Genomic DNA, 27,612 nt, shown 5'->3' with positions numbered 1-27,612 from the left:
AATATTGTACTTTTTTTACCCCACTATAATTATAGCTAGTTACTTTGTAATGTTTTATTATTATTATTACAAAATCACTTCAAACCTATACATTTGGCTTCCCCCCCCCCCTGTCCTTTATAAATCATTAATTTATATATCAGTACTTAATTTATTTAAAAATAAATGTTAGTGTCAAGTTAGGATAGGAATTGAAAGAGGCATTGCTAGACCTAGTAACTGTGTAAAAGTTTCTCTGGATACTCAACTCAATCACTCACAATCGCATTATTATTTAACCGAAGGTCAACTCATAGAGGGTCAGGTCAGCGCTACTGTGACTGATATGGCAAGTTGACACCATACATCCATGGTTGACAGTGTGACACCATAAACAAAGTAGTGCGAACTCCCTTGAACCAGTTAAAATCCACCGTCCACCAATCAAACAACGGAACGGTTTAAAATGAATGCTGTGCCAGCCAATCAGGTGCCTTCGCGCCATCCCAGTCACTGGTAGATTTACCATTGAGCGAGGACAGAGGGAGGGACTGAGCGCGCTCTACTGAAGTCCGCTTTAAAGATAATAATAATAATAACAATAGGATTTATTCGTTTTTATTCCGCTCTTTTTTTTAAAGTGGTAACCGGGACATTTTTTATTCACTGGAGTAGCATCCTTTACGGTAAGCACGCCCACGTTTGAGTTTACATGCGTTATGATTTACATGTCTGTCTTTGTTGCGGTACTTGAGCTTGGCTAATGATGCTAACGTTAGCTTTCTAACGGGTTTTAGACATCAATAGTAAGCGGGGAGGGGGGGTCCGACTATATCCTGGATTGGAATATCTACTAAAACTCCGTCTACACTGTCCGCGATGTCCATATTTACAAACGCACGAGTGAAACATTTCGTTCTCGATAGCTTTGCAACATTTACAACTTGCTTCCGTGAAGTTTGAAGCAGCCATGGTTTGACAGGTTGCTGCCGCTATGTGCGTGGCTAGCAGCGTTGCCATGTCCGCTTATTATAAGCGATTTTGAGGCTTGTCTTTCTGTAGTTGTGGGCTGCGTTTGTTTGGCCTTATTTGCGTTTGTATAGTTAGTAGTTGCTTATTTGGGGCTTGCTTACTAATGTTTTGTATACGGGTGTTTCTCAAACATTTTCAGGTCAAGGAAGGACCCCCCCAAATGAATATGTATTTGTCTGCCGAACCCCCATCTTACGGGCGGCTGCAATTAGAAACTGGCCCCTGTAAATAAGTTAAAATTCCCCCCCATACCCTCTATTTGTATTCCATTTTTTCTAACTGTGTATTTGATGTGTCAGTGTATTTGATTTTTTTCTATTTTGCATAGATGTGTATTTATTTGTATGTCTTTAAATGTCTTGATGAATTGAAAATGGGAATAGGGACTAGGGAGGACAACGTTTTTGTGCTTTGTCTGGTTTTATCCTCGTAGCAGTTTTTGTATTGACCTGCACTTTCTTTTAAATGTACCCATTATACAATCTGTTAATACAATTTTCAATATTTGATGAGAAAATATTTGATTCCAGGGTTTTTCGGTTCAAACAAAAACAAGATTTGTTGTTGATTTTTTTTTATAGACTATTTTAAAGAAAATAGCAGATCTACCTTGTAGATTCAACATTCAATTAAATAGCCAATGTGTTGTGTACAGTGTATTGTTTACCATTATTATGTTTAAAGGCCGAGCATAGGGTTCGCTTCATTTGGGACCCCTAAACCAGTGGTTCCCAAACGTTTTCATGTCAAGGACCCCCAAATTGACACAGCCCAGACCCCCATTTGAAGAGATATGACAGGGACCCCACATAAGAGAGGATTTTACGGCTCTAACAGACATTCTCAACCTGTTTAATTTCAAGGACCCCAAGTTTGACATGCATTAGTATACAGACCCCCATTTAATGGCATTTCTATCTCTGAGACCCCAATGTATATTGTAAAAATCAAAGTTAATTTAACTCACAGAGGGTACTAATGGAACCAAATTGACCGTTAGGGTCCATTTGTACACTCTCTGAGTTAGTCCTATAATGGTCCATTTGGTTCCTAATCTATCATTCAGCTGGGGACCCCCTGGAACTCACTCAATGACCCCTAGGCTAGGGGTCCCTGCAGGGCCCCACTTTGGGAACCACTGCCCTAAACCCATAGACCATGCATGGTTGCTTGTTTCTCTCGCAACGTGAACGTGGCAACACGGTTCGCCAGCCACTGAGCCAGTGCTTATCGTCAGAGACGTTAGCCTTCGGTAAGTAGACGGTGGTCATTTCTAACTCACTCACAACAAGCTTCTCCTCCAGCTGCTATAACGTTACAGCGGACTATTTTTAACGTGCTCCATCTTGCACTTCAATCGTAGGCTAATAACGAGGACGGGCTGATGGGTAATGCAGTTATATATAGTTGTGTATATTCATTCTGTAATAATGTGCATGCATTGCACGCCGCCGTGTTTTCACTTCACTAAACGTCGCCGCAGTAATGTTTGAACGCATGACGTTTTCCCTCCTCTCCTTGCCCTCTGTCGTTCGAAGTGAACGAGGCAGGCTACATCTTCGTTAAAGGAGCAGTTCCTTTACATTGCGTTTGTATACAATGTGCATTTTCATTGAACGCTTGCATTTATTGTTGTCCTTTCGGTGTTTCGCAAGCACTTAATTGCATCATGTCAACGACCACCCGAATTTATAAATTTTGGCCAAAAAGAAATATATATATATTGTGTCTGAGACCCCCATATGGAGAATTGTTAGGTTAGATTTAGCAAATTCTACAAATGCTGGCGGGTTGATAAGATAACGGAGAACGGTAAGATAACGGTGAACCCCCTTATCTGGATAGGCTACTTACGGTACAGTAGTACTAGTACGTCGACATACGTTCCCTAATCGGGTTTACTAGCCGGGGAAATAATGGTGGTTCTCAACCTATTGGTCTGGACCCCCAGGGGCACCCCACGTGATTTTGGAGGGGTGACAGCTAGGGGTCCCCAGATAACAGTGAAGTGACAATTTAAGGATTTCTAATACCTTTATAAAAATCATTACTCCATCAAAAGTAATGAAATGCATTGGCCAAATCGACACATTGATTGATTGAAAATGTATTGAAATTTGTATTCACAGTATATATAATGGGTAGTATTGGGTACATTTCAGACGGAAGCACAAGTCAATACAAAGTCAAAAACTGCTACTAGGACAAAACCATAAAAAGCACTAAGACTTTTTTACATCAGTGTTCTCCATTTTCAGTTCATCAGAATAATAATATAAGAAACTGGAAAAAAATTGTCAATCTACAAGCTCACAACTTTATTTTCACGCTTTTTGTGGCTTTTTGGCTATTATTTTGGGGGGTTCACGGCCATAGAGTTGTAATATATCAGCGGACTGCCCCGCCCCACCTATTCATTTTAATGAAAGTTGCTCACAACTCACAAGGATCCGGAAGTACACATATATATATATATATATATATATATATATATATATATATATATATTACAATACTTCTGGATGGGCTCCATATATGGGCTGTCAATAAAGCACTGCTTTACGGGACATTGTTGTTCATATTCAGAATATGTACAGTCACGTGGTATTTACATGTGCCAGTCACTCAGTGCAAGAAAGACTGCCTAAATGTATATTTTAGCAGATTATGTGGGTAGTGCTTTGCTAGACTGCTAGTAGTATGTTTGACCATCGTAAAGCAGTCAATTATTTAGTATCAAAACAGCTGTTGGAATGAAAACGTCGGTTACATGTAACGTTACTGATCACCTATAATACACAATATTACCTTCAGCAGCCTAAATCCATCTTCTAAGGTTCATTGTTACATGCTAACACAACATTGAAAGCAGTGCTATCATAGCACTCATTGTTGTTGTTGGAGAATATCAGAATAGTTATCTTTAATATTGTTATAGTTATCTGTTGTCTTGGCAACTTCAGTTGTCAACTGCAGAGGGTATGCACAATTGCACATGCATAAAGTGAGTGGCAAAGTGAGTTTTAATGTCGTTAAATGCAATCACATAGGACTTTTCTGTTTGGATTTATGGGCTATCAAGGCCAGAGAGCATCACTGCTGCATAACGTCCATCTCTTCAGTATTGCTTTCCCCGGATAAATGCTCGCTCCTTATTTTTGTGTTATACTGTTTTTATTGATTTTACTCTTAGACATGTTTCTTTTAATTCTTTTTGTGTTTTGTTTCCCCCCAGCCCCATGTAAAGCATACTTGAGTACTGTTATTATATATTATTGTTATAATATTATCTCTCTTACTTTGGGTTATTGAAGGTAGGCAGACATGCAATTTTTGTCAATGTAGAAAATTTGATGCAAAAGTGCAAGTGCGTTTGTTGACTATGGCCTGGAGTTACTTCATTCATGTTAACAGCTGAATTCCAGCGTGGCTTCCCCACATGCAGGCGTGGGGGAAAGCCTTCTCTTTTTTTTTTTTTTTCTTTTTTTTAAAGCTCCACCCAACGTCAGCCGTAACCTTTCATCTAAGCTCGGGTCTTACTGTCACACACGTTCTAACTATACATCCCACATATAGAATTGGAAAGGCTAACAGGGGTACTGCAGCGACTTAGTTTGGGTGTGTCACATCGAGTTGGTTTTTCCCTGAGAGAAGTTCTGGAATGCTTGGCTTTGCTTGATTAGAGTAGTGACTTGCTGTGCCCAATGGATTAGGGGTTAGCTACACATGTTTCACTCTTGCTTCTATTTGTGTTGTTAATCTTGGTGGGCCATTACAGGAGGGACACTGCAGGAGGGATACACTTCTACAATTTGAAGGGATTATTTGATCTTTTATTGCTGTAAGTGTGGGGGATTTATCTTGTTCTGAATTGTGGCAAGATTCAAGAGGGGCTTGTGTGGAATTCAATTTACCATCTCTTTAAGTTCAGAATTCTATGACGTGTTGAATCCTACAGCATGGTGGAACTCTTAGTGTATAAATGGAATTGTAAATAACAAATTGTAATGTAGGGTCTTTGAGCAACCCAACTGTAAATGTTACCTGTCAGAATTTAGACCACACTGGCAGATGATTTTAATTAAGCTGTGTGACTGTGTATAAATGCCTGTAATAGTTATTTATATTTGAAATTTCCATTTTGTTGGTTACATCCTTTTTCGTTGGTGTTGTTGAAGAAGCAATACTCACATCTATAATAGGTTAATTACAGATTTACAGTATTGTCTCTAAATGCTAGGCCAAGGCCTATGTGATGGAGGCTGTCCAAAGCAGGCAGGACAAGAAGCAGAGTAGCAGAAATAAGTGGATGCAAAATAACTCCGTTGTGTTGTCTTTTTATAAGCTGGGGATTCTTGTAGTGGATTTGTCCAGATATCTGACAGGACCACTATGCAATGGAAACACCGGTTTTGCTGTCTTCATTCATTCATTACCTTGAAAGCACAGGGATGTGCTTTTTGAAAGCGGCAAGGCACAGGTCATTAAACGTAACATTCATCGACCAGTGTGGTTTCACAATTCCAAATCTCGCCAGCTATTCTTAGTATTGTGCAGGTGGACTCATTTTCAGATAAGGAAATGTCAAATGTATAGCTATTTTCGAAGGGAGTAGCAGTAGAGATAGCTCAACTTCACCAGCCACAACAACTAAAAACCAAAACAAATTTGAGTCTCCGGTCCTCTGCGTCTGCGGTGCGATGACTTGAATGGCGTAACTCTTTTGAGATAGAAGGCTTTGGGTAAACCTAGTAGGGACAGGCACGTCAGCAGTTCTACAGTAGTACAGTGCTGTTCTAGTAGACACTGAGCTTCCACTGTCACTAGTGTTCCATAGTGCTGACCGCGACTGACCGCTCCATTGTGTCTCAGTGGCACACGCTAATCTGAACCGCTTGCTGGTGGACGTTGTTCAAACTAAGCAGCATGTTGAGGTGAATTTGAAATAGTTGACAGAAACCTAGACATAGATTAAATAAATGTCTGATATCCAGTACACACAGGCCAGTAAAAGTGTGGAACATAGATGGTGTGTGTAATGTAAATTAAATACAACAAAAAATGGCCTGATTGATTGCCCGCACCCATCATCATACCGACCTCCACGGGTGGGTTCAACCCCAATATACAGTATTTAAAACCTGGTCAGGCAGTGGTCTTCACAAAGTGTGAATAATGTTGTACATACAGTACAGTATCTTGAGGTGGATGGCATAATAGAGAAGCTTTCACATAAATTTGTAAATTCCACAGTGACAATGAGCCCATTGAGATATTCTGCCAGCAGTTATGCATTATGCACATAATCTCTTCGCCCAAACAGATTGTCCATAGTCTATACAGACTAGAAGCTGTGATTCATTGTACCCAGGCTGCTTTACTGTTCTAGAGATTTGAGAAGAGCAAAAAAGGAGATTTTCGGTCGCTTTGACCTTCATCAGGCATCGATGCCTGATGAAGGTCCGAACGACCAAAATGTATCTGCATTAAATCCTCTTTTGCTGTGAAGACGATGTGCAGAACTCTCTTTTTTGCTCCTTCTACATGCCTGTCCATTTCAGTAGTTGAGGTGTCCAAAATACTTTTTCTATGTTGTAGACTGAAGTTATTGTGTAGTTAAACATTGACTGCCAAGCAGCAGCATGCCATATTACCTCACATCAAATCCCATGCTTGACTGCCAAGCAGCAAGGATGCAACCAGAAATTTACCTGACGTGAAAGAAAAGCTCCACGTTATCATATTTAGAAAAATACATTTAAGAAAATCTGACCGTCAATACATTGAAAAACACTGGCTGTGGCGAAATAATTAATGAATAAATTAATACCTGGCAATCAATGTGATTGCCACCCTTTGCTCAAATTATTTGTATGTATGTATTACTGACAGGAAGATCCCCTCCCCCCTGTGAATTGGGCTACAATATAGCAGACATTGACAGACTGAGAAATGTGTAGCCTTTATGTTTTGGAAAATACAGTAGTTAGGGTTGCGAGTGGATTTGGTCTAGTTGTTCAATCAATTTTGCTGTCCTACTGTGTGTTAATTGAATGCCGATTGCCATAGATAACCTAGCAACTATGCATTTGGCCTTAAGGTTCCTTAATCTCCTCTCTCTTTCATCTTTCACTCCCACTTTTCCAATCACATCTCATATTGACAATCACCATGTACCCTCTTAACATTGTCCTTCCTTTACACTTTCTCAACGCCCCCAAATCTTCCGTACTTCTCTCTCTCTCTGTTTCCATTTCAGTTGTTTCCTTCTCTCTCTTTCTCTTTCTTCATGTCTGCTTTCCCTCTTCTCTTCCTCAGGCCAATGAGGATCATGCCTAGCGTGAGGTTCCAGAGCGGGGACATGGTGATGGGCCGCTGGCCTGGGAGCAACCTCTACTATGAGGTGAAGGTTCTGGGCTTCGACGGCAAGAGTCAGCTCTACACGGTCATCTACAAGGACGGCACGGAGCTGGAGCTCATCGATCAAGACATCAAGGTAGACCCTTACAATAGCTGCAATAAACAGTCGACTGTTCGAGTAGTGAAACCAAGGGAAAGTACGCAAGATGATAGTATGTTGTTTAATGTTTAGTAGTGCTTAGGGTGTAATTAAGAAATATGGTGTGCCCTGAGGAAGGACATAATTAACTATTGAAGGGATCAAGTTACTGTTTACCGTAATTAATTACTTTGTCTAATATTTTGTAATTATGTTATTTAGTAGTAGTGTTATTTGTGTATTCTAGTGACTGCACAAGGGAGTTTTCTTGGTAATTTATTTCTATATGAGGGCCAAACAGTTAACAGAACTGAGCCGTGTACAGAACTCAAAACATGCAGTGTAACAATTATTGTTGGAAATCTGTATATGGTCGAAGAAATGCACTTGGAGCTGGACATGTAATGATGTTAGTGGCCGTGGTCACTTGAAAGTAACAGATTAATGGACTGATCAAATCTCGCTAACACTCAAGCAAGAGAGAAAAACTTTAACACTTGAAGCGGCTGGGGCAGTGCTGTTCATCAGTTAACTAGATTAATTTGATCAAATTAGTCAACGTGATCTGATCATTGATCAAATCATTCAATGTCTGTATGGTAAGCTACTAAGACGTTAGCATGCCATTTCATTTAAAAACAGAGAGTTTGATGTTAATTAGTGCAGTTTGTTGTGAGAGTACTTGTAGGCCAGTCTATTACAGTACTGTATGTTGGTCGGGTCATCTATTTACACACCAACTTGGAATTGTTGTTCTGGGCTCAGACTCAGAGCAGATGCATAGATATTCCAGGAATGTATAGACTATAGATGGAGAAATACGTGTATGTAGAATTATTAATCATTTGGATATTAAGTCAAATCTGGTGAGGTAAAATACCTGTCAGGGTGGGTAATGATGAACATTCACCACTGGCCAAATGATGGAAAATTAATACTTTGCCACAAGCCAAATCATGATGGATGATGGGAGTAAATTAATACAACGAGCCAGTGATGATTAATTTGCATATGACCATTGACCAGTTACTGTGACTAGGGTCTGCGTTTCCTTTTGTGATAAACCAGTATATGGTAAAAACACCACAATCACGGAGGTCATTCATATCTTTTGACCAAAGACATGGTAGAAAGACGAACAAAACATACAGTATGTTTGTTTACACATAAGTGTCAATATTCAAATCCTACTTTACTATAAAATGACAACCTCTGTCTGTCATTCTGTCTTTATCCATTTGTCTCCTTGGTGGGTTGATCAATCAATCGGAACTTGAACCCAGGCATTGACCATTGGCATATGAAGCCAATTTTTCACCTTTCCCAAATTTAAGTTGTTCATTAGCGGGTTTCTTTAACGGTCCACGCAGGCTATAGGATCTGTAGTCGTGGTTGCGGTCCCATAGCCCAGTTGGATGGCCGGCGCATAATGGCTATGGACGTAATTGGGATTTTCATTTTAGTCATAATTGTGCAACCCTAATCCTTTACATTCTTTCCACTCAGAAATTTGCCGCCTTCCGGCCTGCTTCCCGCTCACGGTCACGTTCCCAGTCGCCAGGGCGCCGCCGCAGCCGCTCCCGTTCCCCGGCCAGGACCACAAGGCGCTCCTCCTCCCGCACGGCGGCTGCCGTTGCCACTGTGACCACCCCCGAGAACACACCCTCCTCCCGCAGGGAGGCCAGGCTGAAGGAGGTACTGCAGACTCGCCTCAGTCCCCGGGTAGGAAGCAGCATAGCCGTAGCTTAGTGACAATCAGAAGATCACCGGTTGGCCTACCTGCCCCGGTCTGTGTGTCGAAGTGTCCCTGAGCAACACACTTAACACCGAACTGCTCATCATAACCATGTGAGCAGTCATCAGCTGAGTGAAGCTGCAATTTTATTTCCGTGTGGGATTAATATGGTCTCTCCTTCCAGGGCAAACAATTTAGTAGAAATACCTGTTGGCATGTTATCACCAGCATTTATATTTGTTTAAATGACAGAGGGAGATTATGTTTTTTCATTGACTCAATTGCTGAACTGAAATTCAGCAATTGAGTCAATGGATCGATTGTCAGATGTAGTGAACTACAAAGAAAAGTGTAAAAAATGTAATGGAATTACATCTCTGAAGCACATCCAACATTTGATAAGAACTGCCATTTCACAACTGACATCCAGTCATTGACATGAATTAAAGTTCTCAGTTGCCACGACTATTTTCAGTCATTTGGATTCCATAGAAGCAAGCATATCTTCAATGCCATGGAAGCATGCTGTGCAGCCAAAATAGCCTATCTAGATCCTAGATACTAGTCTTATTTGTCAGGTGAAACCTGACATACAACAAGCGACCTAGTCATGACTGACTGCCCCCTAAGCCAATGGGAGTCTGACCCCATACTGTCTAAGCCAATGGGAGTCTGAACCACTCGTGTAGCCAATTGCTACCTAGTCAAGATTGGCTGCCTCCTAAGCTATGACACGCGCACTGCGGAAGTCACTGCCACGCGGAGTGGCTGACAACAGCGGCTAATTTTATGAGCTAACTGTACACAGTGATTTAACCAACAAAACGAAAACAACGACCGGGAGGTTGTAACAGAGAAACTTACACGTTACCAAAAAAAAGGAAGCGTTAGAAAAACTAAAAGGGGGACAGATGCACAACGGAGCGCTTGTTTCACCTGACAAATATGACATTAGTCATTATTTCTTGTTCTGTATTATTCTAAGATTAGAATATTTGAAGTGGTCAAACTAACAACTATACTGTATGTTCAGAAGCATCTTCCATAAAATCCTTTAGAGCGTCGCAGTCCCGCCCCCGACAAGCGGCCCGGAAGAGTATTTCCCATTAATTTCTCCCATAGATGTTTCAGAAACTATTTATTTAAAGACCTTTAAAGCCTCGGACAAAGCTGCTGATATATCATGACAATAAAAAATAAAGAAAAAAAGGGCAGGGAATAATATATATTTTTGTTGTTTTTCTTCTTTCTAATTATTTGTTCGGCCCAAAGAAATGCGTTTATTGTCAAGATTTGTCACCATGCGAGTTGGCTTTGTCCGAGGCTTACTGGTCTTTATATAAATACTTTTTGAAACGTCTATGGGAAAAATGAATTGGGAAATTCTCTTACGGGCCGCTCAGGATTGTGACGCTCTATTGGTCTAAGATCATTCATTCATTCATTCATAATTCATAGTAAAACACTTATACAATATTCTATATTGCTTTAATCCATGCAGGGATTTGAACCCCGCCCCTCTGTGTTGTTCCATCCTCATTGCTTGTACTAGAAGGTCACGTTGCCTGTATCTCTTCCTCACGTTGCCGCTGTTATCTTTTCCTTCATCCCTCTGTCTGCCTGCTGCCTTTGTAGCCGGTGGTGAACAACAGCAACAACAAGCATGAAAAGACAGAAGACAACAATGACACGGCCAACAAGGTAAACAATGGGATATGTAGCTTACTTCTTGTGTAAAGGGCCGTTCAAACCAATCACTATAGGTTCAAGGTTGTACTTTATTGTTACATCTTGTGTACAGGTACAGAGTGTAAAAACTAAAAACTATAATAGTTTTAATAATCTAACTCTAGTGGATTGCAGAGTTCACACCACAACTATAGTGAATGGTATCATTATAGTTGGTGCCTTTTAAGCATGATATCTCTAACAATAACTATGTCCACACCACAACTATTATGACAACCATGGCCGTAACCAACATCGTTTCACTTTAGGGCTCTGACACAGCTGGACTGAAAAGTGTGGACAGCGTTCACATAATTATTGCTATAAGTTATGTGCTTGTTGTGAACGGCCTGTTAGACTGGATATTTATGGGAAGTTTATAATTTATAATCTTATCCATGTTTTGAAAATGTATGGATTCACATATGGACATCATATAAAACACTCGCCAACTAGAAAAAAAGTTTTGAGTTTTGTCAGGTAAACTGCAATACAATAACAACTGATGTCCCGTCGCTTGGCTCTCTGCATGGCTGTGAATAGGCTTTTGGGTACCTAAAGCTGATGGAATGTCATGATGCAGGCATGTTGGGTGTATGTGTGTTTTGCCTGCATGTGAGTGTATTCCAGCTAGGTGAGGCTCCCCTCACAGGAGCATGCTTCATTAAGCCAGTCACATGGGATTTCACCCAGTCACATGGGATTTCAACATGTGCTGCTTCTACTAACTGCTTCTTACTGGTTACCTGGGTATGCTCATAAAACATTAAAACAAAACAAAAAGCTAAACTACTGTCATTGTAGATCAATCAATTACAATGCTTTCTGCTGATAGGACCTGGCTTGGGACTAATGGCCAAATTCTACAACACTGACTTTAGTTAATTTAAAAAAATCAATGAATGGCCACACAACAACTATAACACTGACATTGTGGTGAACGATATTGTTATGGTTATAGTGCTTGGTATAGAACTATAGATAGCCCTTTAGGCCGTGAAGCTTTTAACTGGAACTTGAGTTTCACCATGTCTCACCCCTGAAATTAACTGACATTTTTCCTGCAGCTTAATTGCAGCACATTTGCAACATGACTCATTCAACAGCTGATCAAAAATGCTAAAATCACTTGAGTTTAGGTTGTTTACTAAAACAAATCAGTTAACAATAAGGATTTTAACACTGTAAGGAAGGACATGGGTATTTTGGTACAGGTACAGTTATCCCTGTGCACCAGAACACTGTTAATGGTAATGTGCTTGACTAATGGTGCTCAGATAAAGTCATTGTCATTGTAATGAGAAAATACAAGTTTTAACTTGACAGTGAGGAGTTCTTGGAACAGCAGACATGTTACTGACATGTGCAACATAATGCACACAGGCTGTGTTTTGTTGTTGTATTGGTTTGGCGTGTGTGATTATTGTTTGGTAAATAATAATATAGATTGAGTTGACGTGATGATGACGACGTGTCACAGACTAGTATGCGGAAAAATAACCTAGACATAACTTTCTCTCCAGAATGTGGAGGCGAAAGTGGAGACTGAGGTGGAGAGGAACCAGGCCCCCCGCTACAACCTCCGTCGCAGGACGACGGACGGCAAGGCCAGCGACACCAAGCCGCAGCACGAGGCCGATGAGGAGGAGAAGCCCAAGCCTGCTGCTGCTGCGCCTCCTGCTACCTGCACCACCCCCCTGGACTTTGGAGGCAAAATAGGTAGGTTAGCAATGACAGGAAACTGCATTTTGCTTGGCATTTCTGCCACAATGTGCTGCCGGTAGTACAGGTTTTTGTTGGGTTTTTTTTCGCGATGGTTTGGTCAAAGAAAACCATTGAGATCTGATAGACCAGTGGTTTTCAACCAGACAGTGGTTCTTGAGGGGGTTCCAGGTGGTCCCCAGATACATGGAGAGTTGGTGACCAAATGGGCCATTATTTTTTAACAGTCCATTTGGTTTCATTTTGCGCTCTTAAGATTTTAATTATTGTTAAAGAACATCACATTCATTTACAGTCGACACAAGAATGTAGATTTTTTTTTTTTTTTTTGTCCACGTTAGCCTGTTATCTCTCTTGTGCTACCACATCAATACAGAGTGGAATTGTGGACAAAATCGTATTCAACGACTACAAAATCTTCTTTAGTTTGGGGTCCTAGAGGCTAAATCTCGTCAAATGGTGGTCTGTGCGTGGCTCAAATGCCGAATAAACAATGGACCTTGATATGAAAAGGGTTGAAAAACCACTGTGATGCCTGTGTGTTTCTGTGCTTCCAGGAGTGTACTTCTGGCTGCTCTTCCTGCCTGCCTGGGTACTCTTCGTGATACTGCAGGGCAACCTGGAGGACCCCAGCCTGGTCAACTTCCCCCCTGCTCTACCTGCACTGGACAGCTTCTTGGATGTCCAGGCCCTGGGAGTCATTCTCCTCTGGATCCTCTTCCAGGCTGTGCTCTTTGTGCTGCCCGTGGGAAAGGTAAGGGCCCACAGCCATGGGGAACATGTGCAGACCCAAGGCATTCTATTGAGAATGGAACCGAGGTACTAGTCTCATGTAGCCATTCCTTCACCTGCCTTTGCAATGCATATTGCCCCAGGCATATTAAGTATGGCCCCTCTCAATTGTGGGAGGACTTCACGATCAAAATGGTGACGGCCAACCAGATTCGTCTGGAACCAGCCTATAACCGTCCAGGGCCCAGTATTCAAATATAGGGCGGGACTTTGCGAACAAAAATGTAACACTGCGAGGGATTAGACAAATCTCCACGCAGTGACATTAGTATCGCTATGCGAGGCTTAGAACGGAAGTTATTAGCATTAAGGACATTCCCATGTATGATGGAATGCCAAGGGTGAGCCAGAAAATAGCAGCCAGGAGAATGAGACTAGCAGGACACTGCCAAAGACACCAAGAGCTGCCAGCCAGCAAACTTGTGCTGTGGGATCCAACACACGGGCACCGGTCACGAGGACGTCCCACGCTAACATACGTGGATGTACTCAAGAACGACGCAGGAGCACAAAGTACCAACGAACTGGACAGATGTATGGAGAACCGGGATGACTGGAAACGACGATGGAGGGCTCGTCTGAGGACGACCTAGAGATGGAATGCATTTATTTTATTTATTTATTTATTTATTTTTAAAGAGAGAGGAAATAAAACAAAAAGTCAAAGCGATTAAAAATTACATATTTTAATAGGATGTGAATAGTCTGCTCGACTGCTCCCCAGTTAAAAGATGTTCAGGCAGACTAATTCTACAGTTCTAAAGTGTGATTGCGCAACTTCACAAATGTTGTACAGCACAAATGTTGTAGGAACATGGCATTAGGAAAGGCCTCAGTCACACAATAATGTCATGCAAAGCAGCTCTCTCCACCCAGACCATGCAATTGGTCTGACTGATCATGCGCTTGCTCATACTTTCTCACGGGCGAGACACACATGTGATCCTCTACCCGTTCATGATCTGGCCTGTGCTGCACATGACTGTCGATTTTTTTCTGTTGTGTACCAGAGGTCAGGAATTGGATTAATGGTTAGGGGTCATGGTTCATCGTTGGAGAGGCCTTAGTCCTGACATATTCTCAGATTGGAACATGGAGAAAAGAATACCTGCACTCTCTTGAGTAGTTTCTTATGAACATTTTGAGCAAACAAACAGCATCAGTCTACCTAGAGAAACGGGCGTGTTCCGGCACAACGACCGCCCTCAGCGTTTCAAACTAGAGTATGTCTGACGGAAGGGGACATACAGTATATAGGCTAGCCCAGCAACAGATCACAGCTGGATCTCATCAGTTAAATCAATTCACCCACAGTTTATGTTTACGGTACATTCAATCCATAATAAAAAAGTATTTGTTATATTGTACAGATTTATATTTTTGAGTGGCGCTAGCCCCTCCTATGTCCAGCTTTGAGGGTGTGTGTACTGTAAACTCAAACATTGTCCTAACACAAACATTAAATGCCATTGAAAATGAATGGCCAGTTTTGAGTGTTTGTGTAAACACAAACATTACGTTATTAGATGATGTATGAGCAGTGGTGAACTGGCGGTAGGGCCCCCCCCCCGCATGCAATTCAAATGAGCTTTATGCACACGCTTTATGCGACGTCATTAAAATACAGCCCTACTAGTTAAAACATTCACAGCACACCACTGTGTATGAGATGATGTATGTTTAAGTACCATACTCCAAAAAAAATATTGTCACGCACATGCTCGTTTCGTGCACAAGCCCGCGGGCGACTAGACCTGGATTGTGGTGAGCTTTTTTTTACGCTACGTGTCCCGCGCCCCTCATGAGCAGATGTGGAGCAGACCTGTCGCTGATCCAGGCGACTACGCCTGCGTCACTCTGTCGCTCCCCGTCTGAAAGGACCTTTGAGGACGGTGTATTTTCTCTAAGCAAAAACCAACGTTCAAAGGGGTGTGTAAATCCTTGATATGTGGGGCTCACAGGTATATATCACTGACGGTTGCCAGACTGCCAGCTATCGTAAAATCACAAGTGCATTCCCGTGAAGTTAATTTGCATTGTTCCACGCACCATTTAACACCATAAAAGGCAACCAAGATTTCTAAAGTGATGACGTTTATGATCTCACATCACGTTTATGATCTAACATCACTAATGCGAGACCATAAATATCATGTGAATTGTCTGAAATGCCCAATGTCCAAAATATGGGCGCAAATTGATTCGTGAATCGAGCCCATGACAGCTAATGGAGCCCCTTTCTTTGCATTACACTCGTGAGTTATGGCCATTAACTGTTCCTTCAATATTTGTTTATACAGTATATATAGCTATTTTAAAAAATCTAAAAAAGCTCTTTGATTATTGGATTAATTGAAAAAGTAATCAATGGAATTATCACTGAGAAAATAATAGATTGTTACTTGGAGCCCTACTTCAATCCACTAAGTAGTGAGCTTGTGACCAACACGCTGTTGCCTCAAAATCCTGAGCTTTCTTGGAAAATCTGTCTGTCTGTCTGAATGAAAGGCAATACACATCCACCTTCTTTACTGTGTGTGCACGGCACGATCGCTCACACGCCATTGAATCAGTCTTTACTGTTACTCCAAATAATTAACTATGTTTTAGTGAAATTACCTTAAAGTACAGGTTAATAATAAGTCCTGTCTTTCTCTTTCGATGTGTCTCTCTCTCTCTCTCTCTCTCTCTCTCTCTCTAGCTGAGTGAGGGCATGCCGCTGAAATCTGGAGAGCGACTGAAGTACAGAACCAATGGTGAGGCTGCCTGGACTGGGAGTTTTGAACATTTACTGTGTTGACCGTTGCCCTACACTCTGTTGAACATGATTGGATTAATTATCTGTGCTTTTATTTGGGCAGAGCCTGACATCACATGAGCAATGGCTTGCAAAAGAACACCATAATGAAACACGTTCCTTAGATCCACCTCTGGGGGGGTGCTCCTGGGCTGCTGCTGATCTCTGTCCCAGAGTGTTGCAGCAGCTCGGAGACCCCCAGCAGCTTTCTAGGCTGTACAGTTGGAGGTGCTTGAGTCATTGGCGTGTGAGAACAGTCCACCTGCTCCTCAGACCACAGAGCTGCACTGGCCCTAAACCGGACTCGCACCAGTGTAGACTTGTCTGGGGAGCGGACAGATATTAGCAGCTCAGCCAAAAATCATTGCATGATGTTACTTTGTGCATGTCTGGATATCAATTTTATCATTCCTTAGGAATGTATGTATGGCTAAGTATGAAGAAATATAAAAAATTTCATAGTTTCAAATGTTATACAGTATGTGATATTAGTTGCATGAATAATCCTCATCTACAGTATATGACCTAGCATGAAGTTTTACACCCCCCATGATGCATCATCTCAGACCCGATTCTCAATAGTATCCTTTTCTGTTTTACAGGCAGAAGATATATATTTTTTAACATGAGGAATGCACTGATTCCACCTTTTCCACTCTTAATTCAGAGAAAGATGTCTAAAGGTTTTAATGGTACATTTTAATTTAAATTTGGACTATTACACAGTGCCTTCTCATCACTGGGAAATTAACTGGATAAGTTGTAACCACTATGTCTTTAGAGAGTGTTTTTTGTCCATATAGTCCTCTGCCAGGGAGTGTCACACTGATATCTCAATCTCTACTTTTCCTAATTATATCCTTTTCTGTATCTGCCCCCTGTCGCTCTGCCACTCCAGGTTTCTTTGCCGTCGTGACGAGTGCTGTGGCGGTGGCTGTGGCCGCGTACCTGGGCGTCGACCTCACCTACATCCACAGCCACTTCCTGCAGCTGGGCGCGGCCACCCTCCTGGTCTCTTTCCTGCTCAGCGTCTACCTGTACGTCCGCTCCCGCTATCAGCCTGCGGACCAGCTGGCACTAGGAGGGAACTCTGGTATGGAGAAAAAAGGAAGAGTGTGTGTGTGTGTGTGTGTGTGTGTGAGAGAGAGAGAGAAGGGGTGGGGTTGGCAGGACTCTCATTAATGTACCTGTACTCGTGAACCATTCTTGACTCTTGATTCTTTTCATGAGTTATGTTACAGAGGAAAGTTTGAAGCACCAGTTAGTAATTGTTGTTTGACGCCCCCTTGTGGTTGTACTGAAATCCTGCAAAAGGACTTTGAATTGAAGATATTTTTCACATGCATGTACTGGACTGTCAGTGCAAGAGTTGTATATTACATACATATATGACACAGTACATAGAAAAACATCCACGTGTATCCACAGCACACCATAGTGACATAACATAGGAGCCTGCCTCCTCATTGTGGAGTCTACAAAGTGAACTGTATCCAAATAAAGAAAAACTGATGGCTGTGTGGTTGAGTTTAGTGAATGATATGTACGTTGCAGTGCAGTGGGGGGGGGGGGGGGGGGGGGGGGGGGGGGTTAACCTGCGCCACAGACCAATCAGAAGCCACAGGTCGATTTAACCCATCTACCTTGGAGATAGGACCCTTTCCAGACTGAGTAGTGAGTGAAAACACAGATTCACGGAACATAGCGATTCAGGCTGGAACCCAGGCTTCCTAGACAATTATTCATCAGACAATTATTCATCATCTACGGTGTCAGAGCAAAGCTTTTCGTTTAAAAATGAAAGCAGTACGCATCCCACATTAGAATGACACACTTGTAGAACTCTGTCAAATACAGAGAATGGTGAACAGTCACTTTGCAAAACTTGGAAACTTGGAGGTTTTTTTTTTTTTTTTTTTTTATCTATCATAATTTTTTTCTTTTGGCTATATAAGTATATAAAAAAAAATTAAACACACAGCTCCAGTAGATGTTAACTATTTTATTTCTCTCATTCTGTTTTTCCAGGCAATGTGGTCTATGACTTCTTCAAAGGACATGAGCTCAACCCACGCATCAAAAACTTTGATCTGAAGTTCTTCTGTGAGATGCGCCCTGGTCTCATTGGCTGGGTGAGTTGTCATGGGTACATACACACAGCCTGCATTGATTAAAGTTCAGTCGCCGTGACTGATTTCAGTCATATGGTGTGTGCGTGTGTATGTGTGTGTGTGTGTGTGTGTGTGTGTGTGTGGGGGGGGGTCTCCTTTCACACCGTTTCACAAATCACACATTAGGGCTTGGCCATACAAACATTTTCAGTCTTGCTTTAATCCATGAGTCTGGGTCACACTTCGTATCATTCGTAATCTTCTTCACCACCTGTGTCTTTAAGCATTGATTTCACTTGAAGTCTTTTGTTTTAATATAATAGCATCTTAAAAACTACGTAGCAACATTTCATTTGAAAGTGTCAGTGTTGAAATATCAATTTCTCAAGTCATAAAAATGATAAAAGCATGGCGTGTTCCTTTACTACAAACCCTTTTATAACCACGGTGTAAATGTATTCCACAAGCTGCGGTTAACCATTCTTACACTGTTCCCCATCAAAGGGCAGTTTAGAAAGTGGCTTATTGTGTGTCCAGCTGGCGCAGCGTAATGTGGAGACTGGGGCTCTGTGGATTCCTTCACAGTGCCTTCAAACACTTGACACATTGGTCACAATTGGCCATGTTCTCTGGGTGGCAAGCTGGCTTAGGTTTGTGTTCTGTTCTGTATTGCTGCACTAGCGACTTAATTTGCCTGTCAGGGCACCTGTTCACCCGTGAATAGAACTGGGGAGAATAGCATGTTCTTCCTCCCACACATACTCTTGGTGAAACCCTTCGCTGTCAGGTGAAAATAAGCAGCTTGTGACTCAATAAGAGATGTAAGAGATGTGGTTGTCTACAGCAGGGGTTTTCAACTGCTTTTGATCCAGGGACCACCATTCTGACTAGCAGCAGCCTGGGGACCACCACTGTTGTCGGGTGGGTTCATCGTAGATCTACGATGGACCCACCCAACACAATAGTGGTGGGGCATTCATGCACCATGGGTTAAGATTTATTTTGTTTTCTTCTTACTTGTTACTCACTAATCACACTATCACAGGCTACATTCATGAGCTGGGGCAATTTGAATGCAGTCACGCAACGCAACACAACGTGGGCAGTGGAGCCACCCTACATTGATTAAAACGGGAACATTCCCTGACGGAGACGCGACGCTGACGGGCCCGGTGGAGCCCGCACCTGGTTGCATCGCGTTGTGAGCTTGTAGCTCTGCCTTTTCGGCAACGATAGACTGAGAAGTTGCACATTGAATAGTGAATACTAGTATTATGTGAGACTATTCAATCGATCTGCGGCAGATATTAGGCTATAACTCTATGGCAGGGAGATTTGACTTTCCCAAACGTATTATTATGAATTGAATGAATAATTTATGGCAACGTCTTACCGTGCTTGCCTTGGGCAGCAAGCACGGTAAGCATGCATGCGTTGGGTGGAAGAGCAGGATGGTTGTTCCGCTGGCAGTTGATGACTCCGTCAGCTTTTCTTTTGGTTTATTTGACACCTTGAGCACTTGACCTTTTGAAATGTTAGATTCGACTTAAGTTATTATTATTATTTACAAACAAGTAAAAAGAGTGCAAATAAGTTTTATATTATATATTAGAAAGGTAAAAAAAAAAGTAAAGAAAAAAAAGGCAAAAATATAACTTTTCTGAATGCTTGGCTGCGGACCACCAGCAGTACCTCCGCGGACCACCAGGGGGCTGCGGACCACCGGTTGAAAACCCCTGGTCTACAGCTTCCCCGAGACCAACAAGGTGTAATTGTTTCAGGAGAATTGGCATGAGAATAATTTGAATTGGGGAGAAAAATATAAACTTGAAAGTGGCTTTTTAACAGGTGGGGCAAACTTTAATGGAAAAGTACATCTATATTATACAATAACTGTGAAATGTTTCCAGAGTTATGGTGTACGATTATAGCTGATGAAGTGCAGCTGACAGCTTTGTAGCCAGCTATTCATATTTCATCTTGCCCAACATAAACAGTGAGTCTGTGCCAGGATTGTTGCTCCAGTCATTCTGTATATCCTTTGCACCCTCTGGTGGTTAATATGAAACTGCAACCAGCTTTGTTGGATACCCTACTACCCTAACCCTTTAGGCTAAAGTTAGCTGCTCAGATTTTGGGACAGTGGCTCAGTGATTTGACTCTGCACACCTATAGGTCTTGAGTATGAAATGGTACAGTAACAATGAAATGGTACTGTAAAACAATGAAACGGAACTGTAACAATGAGACTATCAACTTCAATTTAAGGCTTTTTGATTTTGAACTACAACCTTTGTTGTACACAGTCACACTGACATCTATGTCAGGATATTAAGTGTGTGGACTGATTAAAGTTGTATTCAAATGAAGAACAATTTTTTCAGACCTAAAATTATTTATATATTTTTTTGTGTAAGACCTATATAAACTAGCACTAGCAGGCTTTCAATATTGATAAGACATACAGGAACAGTTGATGTACAATTGTACACCATTAATGTAATTCATTGATTCATTCCAGGTGGCTTTTCCCTACAGAATCAGTACTAGGCCCAGGGGTGCACAATAGTACTTGTATGACCTCACTTAGGAGTCGGACACCACATAAACAGTTTCCATACAATATTTTGTGCAGGTTCCATCCATTTGCATTTGCTATGTGAGTGTATGTATTTTCCCACCCTGAGAGTTGGTGATTAACACTGACGGATCACACTTTGCACTCAGTAAAACTAAAGCCATTCAAGAATGAAGTAGCTAATGTGAAGAACAAGAGACTTTGTTAGAAAAGCCAGTGGTTGTATACAAAGTATGATTGATAATTGATTAACTCAATTGCAATATTCTGTGGCAACACTAGTTTTGACTAAATCGAAGTGCTGAGTGCTGGCCAATCGGAGACTCAAACCGAATCAATATTTCTTATTGATTCTGACACTTTGTATTTAAAAGCTTGACTACTAACACTTAAAAAAGGTTTATGTCAGTACCATTAGCAATCTTATTTGCCTTGGCCCTTGTGAGACTGAAGGCATGGGGGAAAGGCTGTTTTTTCACTGCAAGGCCCAGTTTTATTTATTTAGGATAAAATGTGTGTATGTGTGGATGGAGGGTGGCTCTGCTTATTGGACCACATGCTTCTTCTGAGTTTCGAGGAACAAGTTTTAATCTTGACCCGTCAAATATTTGTGCACGTCAACTTTCTCTCTGACCACAATTTCCTGGCACTTTACTCTCTATCTAATAATGCAAAAACAAATTGCCCAAAGAAATAAGCTTTGGAGAAAAGAAAAGGTCTGCAAGGTCCAAGTATCGAGTGTTCGGCATCACCGATGCCAAGAACACAAAATTATTCACAATATCAAGTATGAATTTAACTCAATCTCATATGGGTTTTCTTTGTCTGTATCTCCATCTGTCTCTGTCTCTCTCAGTGTGTGATCAACTTTGCTATGGCCTTGGCTGAGATGAAGGTTCAGGGCCTGGAAGCTCCGTCTCACGCCATGATCCTGGTCAACCTGTTCCAGCTGCTCTATGTGGTGGATGGACTCTGGAACGAGGCAAGCTCACTGCAACGCAAATATAGAATTAACACCACTGCTAGTATCAGAACCAAACCTCAGAACCAACTCTATAAGTCATTTGTTTTGATTATGGGTTCAGTAGTGGTGAAATCAGCAAGTGCTGCAAACTACTCATGCAAATAGTGGTAACTCAATAGTGTATTCCACCATCTAGCTCTAGCGGCTCTACTCTCTTTTAATGCATCTTGGCACTTTTGTAGTTCGATACTTAATCCAGCCAGACTTTAAATTGTGTTATTTCCATTATTTACATTTTACTTTTGACTTTCATTTTGATGAATTGTGCTCCATTTATAGCTGTATCATTATTATCGCACTGTTCACATTGAGTTAGCAATAACAAGTATTGAATGTGATACTGAACTGTATTCCTTTTCTGTATTTTGCAGGAAGCCATTCTGACCACCATGGACCTGATGCATGATGGCTTTGGCTTCATGCTGGCCTTCGGTGACCTGGTGTGGGTTCCCTTCACCTACTCCCTGCAAGCTTACTACCTGGTGGGCCATCCCAACCCCCTGGGCCTGCCTGCACTCCTGGCCATCATCACCATGAAACGTGAGTAGTAGGTGTAGTGGCAGCAGAAAAGCATATCCAAGACTTTATCGGCCCACAAGGGACGTTAAGAATTGACAGAACATTTTAGTGTAAGGCATTTAGTTGATTTATTCAGAGCGACTTGCAGTCCAAGCTGAAGGCTTTGCTGTCTCAGGAGAGGAATTATACATTAATTATACATTACGCCCTTGTGTCTCAAAGGCTGTGTTTGTGTTGCTTGTATAGGAGGCTCTTGAATGATACCATCACGTTGTTTATTGGTTGAAAATGTATTATAAGGCGTCTGTGTGTCCGTCTGTCCGAGGACTAATTTTATGTTTCTATCTTGATTCCTTTTGTATCTCTTAGTCTTCGGTTTCTACATCTTCAGGATGTCTAACTCTCAGAAGAACAACTTCAGGAGAAACCCCACCGACCCCAAACTAGCCCGTAAGATGTGTTGCTGTAATTTGTCCTTTTGTTTTTTTAGGGGAATGTACTTTTCTTTTGTCTTTCTGCATCTCTCTCTCTCTCTGGTTGTCTATTTCTAACTCTCACTCATTGGCTATGTCTTCTCTTTTCTCTCTTGTTTCTGTCATTCCAGATCTGAAGACCATCCCCACAGCCACAGGGAAGAGCCTGTTGGTGTCTGGCTGGTGGGGCATGGTGCGTCACCCCAACTATCTTGGAGACCTGATTATGGCTCTGGCCTGGTCCCTTCCTTGTGGTGAGCTTGCATTCACAGCACAATGTATCAATGTTCATCTATGGTGATGCTTGGGTTATAATCTGTTGTGGTGAACCTGCATTCACAGCACATGTATCTGTTATAATCTATGGTGAATCGGGTGATGCTTGGGTTATAATCTGTTGTGGTGAACCTGCATTCACAGCACAATGTATCAAATGTTACCACCTTTTGTGCTACACATCTTTTCTAATCAAACCGCAGGGTGCTTATGACGTGTATAAGCGTCTTTAGGTCCTTTTTAATTATATCAAACGGGATCGCTGATGTATTTATTTTTGGCCATGCCTTCTTCAGCGATCCTAGACATGTTTTGCACATGCGCACTGCCGTTCACTTCCTTGTTTACGGCCCGACTAAACGGTCTCTTTACTCCATGGTTTTGATCAAAACGGCAATGTTCTGTCTTTTCTGACTTAACCAAGCATCTCGTTTGGAATATAAACGCTTCTAGAGAGACTTCAGATGGGACAGCACGAGGTAGTAACGGAAGATTATGCCTCCCGGTTTTGGGGGGTAATGGAAGGCGGGGCTTTTCAGAGTAAAATCTGCCTCATCTGCTTGGCACTATGGTGCCATTATTTTTGATTTTTTTATTTATAATATACTATATATACTTTAGTATATACAAAGTGCACATAGAGTAAAAAAATATTTCTGTACAACAAAACCATTCAGCCTAATTTCAAATCATATCAAATCACACAAATATATCATTTATATATATATATATATATATATATATATATATATATATATATATATATATATATATATATATATATATATATATATCATCTGATTCACCCATTTTGAAAGATATTACAGATATTCCTTTTTGGAGTCTATAAGCAATTAAGTAAAATGACTTCTCCCTGGTCTACCCTCAGGTTTCAGCCACCTCCTGCCGTGGTACTACATGATCTACTTCATCATCCTGCTGGTGCACCGGAATTCGCGCGACACGAACGACTGCCGGAGGAAGTATGGCTCGGCGTGGGATGAGTACTGCCGGACCGTACGCTACCGGATCATTCCAGGTGTGTACTGAGGTCCTCTCTACCCGACAACCCACCTCCCCCAACACCGGACACTCCCAAGCTTGAGGCCTTTTAGACCCCATATCATCAATTAAGTGGCGTGACAAGAGGCTCATTTGGGACGACAAATTAACATTTTCCATTTTAAACATGGATGGACTGTTTGGGTAAAAGAACATGAGTTTCAAATTATTTTGAAGTTTGAAGGAGCTACGATATGTTATGGATTTTGGTATAAAAAAAACGACAACAACACTGAAATGAAATTTCACTGTTTTACTGTTTGAAAGGCTGCCTTTTGTTTTATTTTTTCACTTGAAAAGCATAGTTTTAAAAGTTTACAAACTCGAAGGAATGACAAACACAAAAAGCCACTGCTGGGAAGTCTTGTTAAGATGTATATTTTTGTATATACAGTACACTTTTTTCTACTCTTTAAGAGACATAAGTACACTTTTCTCTAAACTTAACAATTTCATAAATAATATCTTTTGATAGGCTTTACTTTTCGCACCCACTCAATATTCAAATTATCACAATATCTGCTTGGCTATCATTTTGAAGGAATTTGTAAGTACTTCCCCTATTTGCTTGTGTATATTGAGAAGAATTGTATTAAAATGCTTTTTTTTTTATGCCTGTACAGTGGAACTACTAGTATTAACGTTCTCTCTCAGGATCCAGGACATTGTCATAAAGTTGCATTGGAAGTTTACTTTTCTTTTTTTTGATAATTTTGTGTATACTTTTATAGCGATGTAGTGTTAAAAACTTGAGTGTAAATTATATTTTTGGTGTTAATGAAAATGCACTATTGCGATAAAAGGCATTGCTTTGGCATTATTATTATTTTTTACATGCATGATCAAATACAAAGTCTAGATTTGGCTTTGCTACCTCAGGTTCCACTCATGCCCTCTGGGGGGCAGCGTTGTGTAGTTTTGAGCATGATGTAGTCACTGTTTCAGAAGGAAAATGAGTTACCCTGTTTTTTCACCATGCCCTCCCCTGACAATAATCTGACCTGAGCTGTTAGAAGCTTGCAACACCCCACACCTTGTACTGGGATTTACTTTGTGTTAGAACTTTACAAAGGCTGCTTCGAGCTTACCATAGTATTTACATACGGGGAAAATGTTTACGTACACTTAACTGCATACATGTGCTTAGAAGACTGTATTAGACCGTCAATACGCACTTTTATAGTTTCAGTTAGTACTTAATAATAATTTGTAAGGAGTATTGTATGCTGGAAAGAGGCCTTTGTAAATTGTTCACCACAATACCCAGTTATCCGTAATTCCTGTGGTTTTTAGAACATGTTTATCATTTCAAAGTGAGCACTTGTTGCTGCCACTGCCATATAGAAATGCTTTTATCCATTTAGCTTTAAGGTTGTATGACAATGACCATCGGAATGAAGCTTACAATTTATACTGTGACATCCTGACTGAACTACGCTCTGCAGTAGTTGTTAAAAGGATTGTACAACCAACTATAAATGAGCTACTATTTGGCATCCTGTGAATTAGTAAACCCAGGCAATTGTCTTTCTTTATTTTTGCCCGTGCAGCTGTAGATGAGCAAGTAGCAATACGTTTAACTAGACTAGGAAGCTTTTCCTATGCCATGCTGACTGAATGCAATGTAAATACATTTTTTTGTTTTGTTTTTAATTATATTTTAATTATATTAAGAAATGATAGTAGCAACAAATAGATATTGTTTCTTGGTAGGTATTTAAATAGCTTTTTCTGGTTTAAAACTTTGTTTTGTGAAAGCCTAATTTTGGCAACTGTAGCCCGTGTATGTCAACAGCTAGATCTACCTATACTAGGTTACTGGACCATATTCCAACACACAAGCTGTACCACAAGAAGAAATTGTTGAAAATGGCTTTCCCATCTTGTCACTTACTCCTTTGCTTTAATTTATTTATTTTTTCATCAGCTCTGATCGCAAACATTTGGACAGGATAGAGAGATGAGTCCGCTACAGTGACTAACCATTATTAGAAGAGAGGTACATAATTTAGATTTAGAAAAGCCACTCCTTGTGTCATTTATCTATCTAACACCAGATAATATTTGATGAGCATATTTTTCACACACACACACACACACACACACTCTGTTTTGTTATATCCGTTTGTTTAATAGTACCTCTAGCAGTATTAATTCTCTGGCTTTTGCTGTCAACAACAAACATTTCGACTTGATTTATACTTTGTTACATGCTGGTGTCGCACACGGAAAATGGCAAATCTACAAGTTCACAGATGAGCTATTGTCGGCATGCAACCAATTATTAATCAGGCTTTCGAGCTGATCACAGTTAATGAAATAAAAAGACAATTCTGAATGGTTCCAGATGGGACAGGTGTTACATTGGCTAAAAAATAACTTGTGCAAATGTTTTGGCTGAAAATAAAGATTTACAGTGTCATTTTCGCCCCTTCATTGTGTGTGTTTTCTTTGGTTTACAGCACCCTTATGCTGCTTTTCAGGTTGATAAAAGGCTAGGTGGACAGTGGGTTTCCGTTTCCTATGAAATGATTATCTGCTTTTGAAAGGACCAATATACAAGCTTGCAATGTGTGAGCTGGAGCTAGATTGGCTATTTTAGTAAAAAAGGAAGAAAAAAAGGCAAATGCATGAATCAAAATAAATGTGGGGGTAACTTGACAACTGACCACAATATGGCAGTGAAATGTGGTTTTTCAGCATTTATAATTATTAATTAATTATTTATATAGCCATTAAACACATTACAGTATGTGCTTACACAAGTAATGACATGGAGTATAAACAAAATAAACAAAAAATGTGTGATCAATGACATTTTCTGCTGCAAAGGTATAGCCTATCTCAAACTTCATACTATAGCATGCCGTTTTTCATCATTTTTGAGGATTTGAAAAAAAGACGAAAATCACTCGAGACACGGAGTGATTTTCGTCTTTTTTTCAAATCCTCGTTTTTCATCATTTTTGACCATGGGCTATACTCGTACGGCATACTATAGCACGCCGTTTTTCATCATTTTTGAGGATTTGAATTTTTTTTTTAAACGATGTATTTTTTTGAATTTTTAGATTTTTTTTTATCCTCGTTTTCATCATTTCATCAAAACGTCTAAAAATAGACGTCTATTTTTAGACGTTTTGACCACCATACCGTACGGCATACTATAGCACGCCGTTTCTCTATAGCACGCCGTTTTTCATCATTTTTGAGGATTAAAAAAAAAAAAAAACGATGGGTTATAGCCCATCGTTTTTAGATTTTTTAGATTTTTTTAAAATCCTC

The 27,612-nt window shown here is 40.8% G+C and overlaps 1 protein-coding gene across 4 annotated transcripts; it reads left to right on the top strand.

Annotated features, from left to right (window-relative positions):
* The first annotated feature begins 522 nt into the window (after nt 1-522).
* lbr (lamin B receptor) lies at nt 523-26,737 on the top strand. Of its 4 annotated transcripts, none has more exons than XM_083790226.1 (14): nt 523-665; nt 7,330-7,507; nt 9,017-9,205; nt 10,881-10,946; nt 12,497-12,692; nt 13,253-13,449; nt 16,189-16,243; nt 17,183-17,377; nt 18,313-18,416; nt 21,830-21,955; nt 22,369-22,537; nt 22,886-22,966; nt 23,121-23,243; nt 24,155-26,737. In XM_083790226.1, exons 2-14 carry the CDS (start codon nt 7,334-7,336, stop codon nt 24,313-24,315), a joined length of 1,836 nt encoding a protein of 611 aa, XP_083646352.1. In that variant the 5' UTR covers nt 523-665; nt 7,330-7,333; the 3' UTR covers nt 24,316-26,737. The 4 variants fall into 4 exon arrangements, with proteins under 4 accessions (XP_083646352.1, XP_083646349.1, XP_083646351.1 ...); XM_083790223.1 differs by having other exon boundaries at nt 9,017-9,232; XM_083790225.1 differs by lacking the exon at nt 523-665 and adding an exon at nt 2,186-2,263 and having other exon boundaries at nt 9,017-9,232.
* The last annotated feature ends 875 nt before the right edge of the window (nt 26,738-27,612 follow it).

This window comes from Protomyctophum parallelum (genome assembly GCF_964188405.1).
Source record: "Protomyctophum parallelum genome assembly, chromosome: 19".
Lineage (NCBI taxonomy): Eukaryota > Metazoa > Chordata > Actinopteri > Myctophiformes > Myctophidae > Protomyctophum > Protomyctophum parallelum.
Note: the sequence above shows the minus strand (reverse complement) of the source record. Positions and strands in the feature narration are given on the sequence as shown.